This window comes from Pezoporus wallicus, unplaced genomic scaffold (genome assembly GCF_028554395.1).
Source record: "Pezoporus wallicus isolate ANWC-B61680 ecotype Strahan unplaced genomic scaffold, APGP_CSIRO_Pwel_v1 contig_8226, whole genome shotgun sequence".
NCBI lineage: Eukaryota > Metazoa > Chordata > Aves > Psittaciformes > Psittacidae > Pezoporus > Pezoporus wallicus.
The window spans coordinates 20,592-28,927 of NW_026635187.1; the positions used below are offsets into that span (position 1 = coordinate 20,592).

Below are 8,336 nucleotides of genomic sequence, written 5' to 3' on the forward strand. Positions count from 1 at the left end.
TTTTTTTATGCCGATCCAATAAACCCCCGCTGTTTGTATCCGCACCAACCTCTCGCTTCCCATCCGCGGCCATGCACATCCAGTCGGCTGCTTCCAAGAGCATCCGTCCCTTCCGCTCAAGTGAGGAGTACCTGGAGGCCATGAAGGAGGACCTGGCCGAGTGGTTCAACACCCTCTACGACCTGGACATCCATGCGGATACGTTCCTGGAGAGCCTGGAGACGGGCGCTCACCTCTGCCGCCACGCCAACAACGTCACCCGCAGCGCCCGCGCCTTCCAGCGCCGGCACCCGGAGCCGGGCGCCCGCGTCCCCCGCAACGAGGTGCAGTTCCAGGCCAAGAACGTGGCGCCCGGCTCCTTCGTGGCCAGGGATAACGTCTCCAACTTCATCCGGTGGTGCCGGCAGGAGCTGGGCATCCAGGACGTGCTCATGTTCGAGACCAACGACCTGGTGCTGAAGAAGAACGAGAAGAACTTTGTGCTCTGCCTGCTGGAGGTGGCGCGGCGGGGAGCCAGGTTCGGCATGTTGGCCCCCATGCTCATCCAGATGGAGGAGGAGATCGAGGAGGAGATGAGGGACCCAACGGGGACCCGGCGCCAGGAGGGCCGGGACCCACAAGCACCCTCGTACCCCGGGCAGGCCCGACCCATCTCCCTCTGCGACCTGAAGAACCTGGATGAGCTGGTGAGACCCACTGTGGGGCCAGCGCTTCACCCAACGGGCTATGGGCCTCTCTCTACACTCAGTGGGGTGCTCTGTGGACCAGGGGAGGTCCCTATGGCCCATGGGATGTCCTCTCTATCCACCCAATGGGGTGCTCTATGGCTCTGAGGCCCATGGGAGGTCCTCTCCATCTACCCAATGGGTGCTCTATGGTCCAGGGGAGGTCCCTATGGCCCCTGGGATGTCCTCTCTATCCACCCAATGGGGTGCTCTATGGCTCTGAGGCCCATGGGAGGTCCTCTCTATCCACCCAATGGGGTGCTCTATGGCTCTGAGGCCCATGGGAGGTCCTCTCTATCCACCCAATGGGGTGCTCTATGGCTCTGAGGCCCATGGGAGGTCCTCTCTATCCACCCAATGGGGTGCTCTATGGCTCTGAGGCCCATGGGAGGTCCTCTCCATCTACCCAATGGGTGCCCTATGGTCCAGGGGAGGTCCCACCCATCCCTATGGCCCATAGGAGATCCTCTCCATCCACCCAATGGGTGCTCTATGGTCCAGGGGAGGTGCCTATGGCTCATGGGAGGTTCTACCCACCCACTGGGTGCTCTATGGTCCAGGGGAGGTCCCTATGACCCATAGGAGGTCCTCTCTATCCACCCAATGGGGCTCTTGGTGGCCGGTGGGAGGTCCTCAGTGGCCTCCTGACGTCAGGATGGGTTATGTGGGGGGGGTGGCCACGGCCACAATGACTGGGAGGGACGGACGGGACCCCAGTGTCACCCCCTGTCCCTGCATCCCCTCCTCCCCATGGCAATGGGGGGCACAGGACCTGCCCCCCCTGCCAGCACCATGGGGACAGAGAGAGGGACATGGGGACAAACAGCCATGACAAGGGGGTGCCCCCCCGGCCCGGCTCAGCGGGGATTAGAGCTGGGCTGGGAGCAGGAGCCGGATTAACACAGAGACACGGGGGGGGGGGGCAAATTCCCTCCCCTGACCCCTAAACTCAGAGCACCTCCAATGAGACCCCCATTCCCCATTGGGGATGCTGAGGAAGGGGATGGGGGGGGGGGTCACATCCTGCCCCTTGTCGGCCCCCCCCCCCCCCCATCCCAGCGCCGCATTTTTCCGGGCTGCGTAATTCCTCTCCATGGGCTTTTATGGGCAGCGCCGGAGCCGGGGAGGAGCCTGTGGGGCCGCATCCGGACCCATGGAGCCGTGTGTGTGTCCTAGGGGGGCAGCAGGGTCAGGACCCCACACCCTGCACCCCCCAAGCCCCCCCTGCCCTCCGTGGCCCTAAGGCCAGGGCAGGATGTGGCCGTGTCCCTGCATCCCCCCTGGATCCCGGCCTGATCCCTGACGTCAGCGCAGGCAGGAGGCACAGAGCAGGCAGGGAGCTGTGGGGGCACCTCTGCTATGGGGTCCCCTGTTATGGGGGGGGGGGAACCGCCCGAACCCTCCCCTTGTCTTGTTATGTTGAGGGGGGTGGGATTTAATCCCTTTCTATGGGTGCTCATGGGATGCTGGGGGTCCCTGCCCCATAGTGGGGTGCTCAAACCCCCCATGGGTCAGGGAATAGCTGGTCTGGGGAGGGATGTTCCCAGCTTTGGGGTGCTCTGTGCTCCCCACACCAGGGTCCGGGCACAAGTGGGCTCCATAGGTGGCAGATGGAGTGAGTTGTGCCTGTTCTCATAGGACCCCCCAAGGTCCGTCTCCCATGGGCTGTGGGTGCTGCAGGGGTGGCACCCAGGGAGCTCCGCTGTCCCCTCTGGGTGCACCCATCATAGGGGCTGCCCCATAGCAGGGTCTGGCCCCACTGATCCCTCGCTCCCGCTGCAGGTGCGGGAGATCCTGGAATGCTGCTCCTGCCCCTCCCAGTTCCCCATGGTCAAGGTCTCAGAGGGGAAGTACAAAGTGGGGGACTCCAACACCCTCATCTTCGTGCGGGTAAGAGCCAGCACCCACCGTGACCCCATTGTGTCCCCATTGTTGTCCCCATTGCGTCCCCACTGCTGCCCCACACAGGGCACTGGGGGTGTCTGTGCCCCCCCTGACACAGGTGTCCCGGGGGGCTGCAGGTGCTGCGGAGCCACGTGATGGTGCGCGTGGGGGGCGGATGGGACACGCTGGAGCATTACCTGGACAAGCATGACCCGTGCCGCTGCGCCTCACTTGGTGAGTGCCCAAGCATCCCATAACAGTGACATCCCATAATAGTGACACCCCATAACAGTGATATCCCATAATAGTGACACCCCATAACAGTGACATCCCATAATAGTGGTATCCCTTAACAGTGACACCCCTCAATACTGACATCCCATGAAAGTGATACCCCATAACAGTGACACCCCATAATAGTGACAACTCTTAACAGTGACAGTTCATAATAGTGACACCCCACAACAGTGGCATCCCATAATAGTGACATCCCATGATAGAGACACCCCATAACATTGATGCCCCATAACAACGACACCTTGTAATATTGACACCCCGTAACAGTGACATCCCATAACAGTAACGTCCCATAATAGAGACACCCCATAGCAGTGAGACCCCATAACAGTGACATCCCATAATAGACACCCATAACAGTGACACCCCATAACAGTGACACCCCATAATAGTGACATCCCAGAATAGAGACACCCCATAAAAGTGACACCCTATAACAGTGACACTCCATAATAGTGACATCCCAGAACAGAGACACCCCATAACAGTGACACCCTGTAACAGTGACACCCCATAATAGTGACACCCCATAACAGTGACACCCTATAATAGTGACACCCCATAATAGCGACACCCCATAACAGGGACACCCTATAACAGTGACACCCCATAATAGTGACATCCCATAATAGAGACACCCCATAACAGTGACACCCTGTAACAGTGACACCCCTAACAATGACACCCCGTAACAGTGACACCCCATAACAGTGACACCCCATAACAGTGACATCCCATAACAATGAAACCCCTAACAATGGCACCCCATAACAGTGACATCCCATAATAGTGACGCCCCATCCCAGTACCACCGCTCTCACCAGTCTGTCCGCTCTGGGCCTCCCTTCCCTGATCCATCTGCAATGGAGGTGGTGACCCCGTCCTGGGGACCCCTGGTTGGGATGGGGCTGTGGGTGCGATGGGTGCCAATGGATGCAGTGGGTGCCGATGGGCGCCAGTTGGTGCAATACATGCAGTGAGTGACACCATGGGTGCCAATGATTGCAATGGGTGCAATGCATGGAATGGGTGTCAGTTGGGTGTAATGGGTGTCAATGGGTGCAATGCATGCAGTGGGTGCCAATTGGGTGTAATAGGTGCCAATGGGTGCAATGCATGCAGTGGGTGCCAGTTGGGTGTAATAGGTGCCAATGGGTGCAATGCATGCAATGGGTGCCAGTTGGGTGTAATAGGTGCCAATGGGTGCAATGCATGCAATGGGTGTCAGTTGGATGTAATGGATGCGAATGGGTGCCAATTGGGTGTCATAGATGCTAATGGGTGTATTGCATGCAATGGGTGCCAATTGGGTGTAATAGGTGCCAGTGGGTGCAATGCATGCAATAGCTGCCAATTGGGTGTAATGGGTGCAATGCATGCAATGGGTGCCAATTGAGTGTAATAGGTGCCAATGGGTGCAATGCATGCAGCGGGTGCCAGTTGGGTGTAATAGGTGCCAATGGGTGCAATGCATGCAATGGGTGCCAGTTGGGTGTAATGGATGCCAATGGGTGCAATGTATGGAATGGGTGCCAGTTGGGTGTAATGGGTGCCAATGGGTGCAATGTATGGAATGGGTGCCAATTGGGTGTAATAGGTGCCAATGGGTGCAATGTATGCAATGAGTGCCAGTGGCTGTAATGGGTGCAGTGCATGCAATGGGTGCTATTTGGGTGTAATAGGTGCAATGTATGCAATGAGTGCCAGTGGCTGTAATGGGTGCAGTGCATGCAATGGGTGCTATTTGGGTGTAATAGGTGCCAGTGTGTGCAACGCATGCAATAGCTGCCATTTGGGTGTAATGGGTGCAATGCATGCAATGGGTGCCAATTGAGTGTAATAGGTGCCAATGGGTGCAATGCATGCAATGGGTGCCAGTTGGGTGTAATGGACGCCAGTGGGTGCAATGTATGGAATGGGTGCCAATTGGGTGTAATAGGTGCCAGTGGGTGCAATGCATGTGATAGCTGCCAATTGGGTGTGATGGGTGCAACGCATGCAATGAGTGCCAGTGGGTGTAATGGGTGCAATGCATGCAATGGGTGCCATTTGGGTGTAATAGGTGCCAGTGGGTGCAATCCATGCAATAGCTGCCAATTGGGTGTAATAGGTGCCAATGGGTGCAATGCATTCAATGGGGTGTAATAGGTGCCAATGGGTGCAATGCATGCCAGTGGGTGTCAATGGGTGCAATGCATGCAGTGGGTGCCAATGGGTGTAATGGGTGCAATGCATGCAGTGGGTGCCAATGGGTGTAATAGGTGCAATGCGTGCAGTGGGTGCCAATGGGTGTAATAGGTGCAATGTGTGCAGTGGGTGCCAATGGGTGTAATAGGTGCAATGCGTGCAGTGGGTGCCAATGGGTGTAATAGGTGCAATGTGTGCAGTGGGTGCCAATGGGTGTAATAGGTGCAATGCGTGCAGTGGGTGCCAATGGGTGTAATAGGTGCAATGTGTGCAGTGGGTGCCAATGGGTGTAATAGGTGCAATGCGTGCAGTGGGTGCCTATGGGTGTAATAGGTGCCAATGGGTACAATAGGTGCCGATGGCGCAATGGGGTCACCATGCATGCGATGGGTGCCAATGGACCCTGACCCATCCCCTCTGTTCGCAGCCCACCGCCAGCCCCGAGCCCCCCCCGCCTGCCCCAGCCCCGGTCCCTCCCGGCGCCCCCCCAGCAGGGCCGTGGGGCTCACAGGCACCCCCAGGCCTGGCTCCAGGCAGGAGGGGGGGTCCCCGCGGAGGGCTTCAGCCCCACAGACCGGCCCTGGCAGCCCTGGCAGGAGCCCCGCACGCACCGCACTCAGGTACCGGGCGCTGCGGGCATGGGGGGAGCACCCACTGCTGCCCCACAGCACACCTCAGACCCATGGCAGTGCCCAGCCACATGGGGGGTAATGGGGGCAATGGGGGGGTGGAATGGGGTTGTAATGGGAGGCAATGGGGGAGTGTAATGGGAGGCAGTGAGGGGGTGTGATGGGAAGCAATGGGAGGATGTATTGGGGTTGTAATGGGGGCAATGGGAGAATGTAATGGGGTTGTAATGGGATGCAGTGGGAGAATGTAATGGGGTTGTAATGGGAGGCAATGGGGGGTGTAATGGGAGGATGTAATGGGGTGTAATGGGGGGCAATGGTGTGTCTAATGGTGGGACAATGGGGGGCAATGGGAGTGAGGAATGAGGGGGACTTTAGGGCAATGGGGCGGTGCAATGGGGCAATAGGGTGAATGGAGGTGGAATGGGAGGACAGTGAGGGGGCAATGGAGGGAATGGGGGTGTGCAATGGGGGGTGCATTGGGAGATCAATGGGGGTTGTAATAGGGATGAATGGGGGGAAATGGGGGCAGTGGGGTCTGGAATGGGATAATGGGGGGTAATAGGGGATGTGTAATGGAGGGGTGCAGTGGGGGCAATGGTGGGAGTGGTGCAATGAAAGGGCAATAGGGTGGCAATGAGGGGAAATGAAGAGCAAGGGTGGTGTGCAGTTGGGATCAGTGGGGGGAGAAATGGGGAGCAATGGAGGGGCAATAACAGAACAATGGGGGACAAAGAGGTACAATAGGTTGTGTAATGGGGAGCAATGGGGGACAATGGGAATGGGTCACCATTGGGGTACAACGGGGGGGGTCACCATTGGGGTACAACGGGGGGGGTCACCATTGGGGTACAACGGGGGGGGGTCACCATTGGGGTACAACGGGGGTGTCACCATTGGGGTACAACGGGGGGGGGGTCACCATTGGGGTACAACTGGGGGGGGTCACCATTGGGGTACAACGGGGGGGGTCACCATTGGGGTACAACGGGGGGGGGTCACCATTGGGGTACAACGGGGGGGTCACCATTGGGGTACAAGGGGGGGTCACCATTGGGGTACAACGGGTACTGCTTCAACGCTCCCTTCCCTGTCCCCGCAGGCCCCGCGCCCGCCGCTGCTCGGGCGACAGCGACTCCTCGGCCTCCTCCGTGCCCAGCGCCCCCTCGAGCGCCCCGAGACCCCGCGAGGAGCCGGAGCCGCAGCGCTCCCGCAGCCCCGGTCCCCCCCGTGCCCCGCAGCGCTCCCGCAGCCCCGGGGCGCAGCCGCTGCTCCTCATCAGCCGCGGCCCCGCCGGGCAGCACTCGTGGACCCGCGCCCCGCCGCGGGAGGAGCCGGAGCGGGGCCCGCGCTGGTTGGAGCCCGCCCAGGAGCAGCGGCTGCTGCGGGAGCTGGAGCGGGAGCTCCTCGCCAACACCCGCGCCATGGCCGAGCTGGAGCGGGCGGAGCCGCCCCCCGCGCCCCCCGCCGCAGACTCCGCCTATTGCTCCTCCAGCTCCTCCTCATCCTCCCTCAGCGTCTTCGCCAAGGCCGGAGCCGCCGCTCCCCCCCGCACCGCCCGTGCGGGGCCGCGGCCCCCTCCCTGCAGCTCCTCCGATGAGAGCGGCGACGGCCCCGGCTCCGACACGGACTGGGGAGCGGCGGAGGACGAGCCCCCCCCGCCGCGGCCCCGCGCCCGGCCCCGCCTGGACACGCAGCCCCATAGGAAGCCGTCGAGGATCCCCACGCCGCGGGGCTGTGGGGCAGCGCCCCCCCGCGGCAGCCCCAAGGCCGGGGGGCACCGGCCGTGGGGGGCTCTGCAGAGCGTCCTCTCCTCCTTCCTGGAGCCCGCCTGGGCCCCGCGGGAGCACCAGGGGCTGGAGGAGGACTCGTGGCCGTGAGGCACCCGCGGGGTGATGGCGATGGCCCCGACGGACCGCAGCCGCGGTACCGGATACCCGGCCGGGACCTGCGGCGCTTGGGGACTGTTGGCGACGGGCCCCGGTCCCGTGGGGGACAAAGGCAGCGGGGCCCGGAGCAAGGAGCTGCAGCGTGGGCACACGGGAACAGGGCTGGAGAGGAAGCGGCTCCAACCCCAGCTGCGCCTCTCCTGTCCACTCCTCTCGGTCGCCTTCATCCTCATCATCATCATCTCCTCTCGTCCCCCTTCATCCTCATCATCATCATCTCCTCTCGTCCCCCTTCATCCTCATCATCATCATCTCCTCTCGTCCCCCTTCATCCTCATCATCATCATCTCCTCTCGTCCCCCTTTCCCACCTGCTCCCTCCTCCTCCGAGGTGACTCTGTCCCAGCCTGCATTCCCTCTCTCCAGCCCATCAGGCCTGGATATAGCTCATCTGATGTCCCTATGGTGGGACCCCCACCCCTGGCCCCGCATGTGCCCCCCCCAGCCAGTAAAGACCAATGGAGCCGATCCCGGTGCACCCAGTCTGTGTCCTGGGCTCGGACCTGCTGAGGAGGGGACGACACCCCCGGCCCAAAGGGCTGGGGTCCTCCATTGGGAGCAATGGGGAGAAGAGCCGGGGTCAGGGTGCACCCCCTGCAGCCATGGGGACCCCTCCAGGTCCCCACAGCAGCGCTTTACCATGGCAGGGGGCTCAGCCCCACTCTG

At 61.0% G+C, this 8,336-nt stretch overlaps 1 protein-coding gene across 1 annotated transcript; it reads left to right on the top strand.

Annotated features, from left to right (window-relative positions):
- The first annotated feature begins 71 nt into the window (after positions 1-71).
- GAS2L1 (growth arrest specific 2 like 1) lies at positions 72-7,609 on the top strand. The gene is made up of 5 exons (XM_057410576.1): positions 72-686; positions 2,508-2,615; positions 2,747-2,843; positions 5,521-5,713; positions 6,825-7,609. The coding sequence occupies exons 1-5, from the start codon at positions 72-74 to the stop codon at positions 7,600-7,602; spliced, it is 1,791 nt and encodes a 596-aa protein (XP_057266559.1). The 3' UTR covers positions 7,603-7,609.
- The last annotated feature ends 727 nt before the right edge of the window (positions 7,610-8,336 follow it).

What these genes read in the sequence shown, in the direction of transcription:
- GAS2L1 (XM_057410576.1), top strand. Translation starts at nt 72, where the DNA reads ATGCACATCCAGTCGGCTGCTTCCAAGAGCATCCGTCCCTTCCGCTCA. An exon ending in TGAAGAACCTGGATGAGCTG is followed by an intron (nt 687 to 2,507) that starts GTGAGACCCACT and finishes CTCCCGCTGCAG; the next exon opens with GTGCGGGAGATCCTGGAATG. An exon ending in ACACCCTCATCTTCGTGCGG is followed by an intron (nt 2,616 to 2,746) that starts GTAAGAGCCAGC and finishes GGGGGGCTGCAG; the next exon opens with GTGCTGCGGAGCCACGTGAT.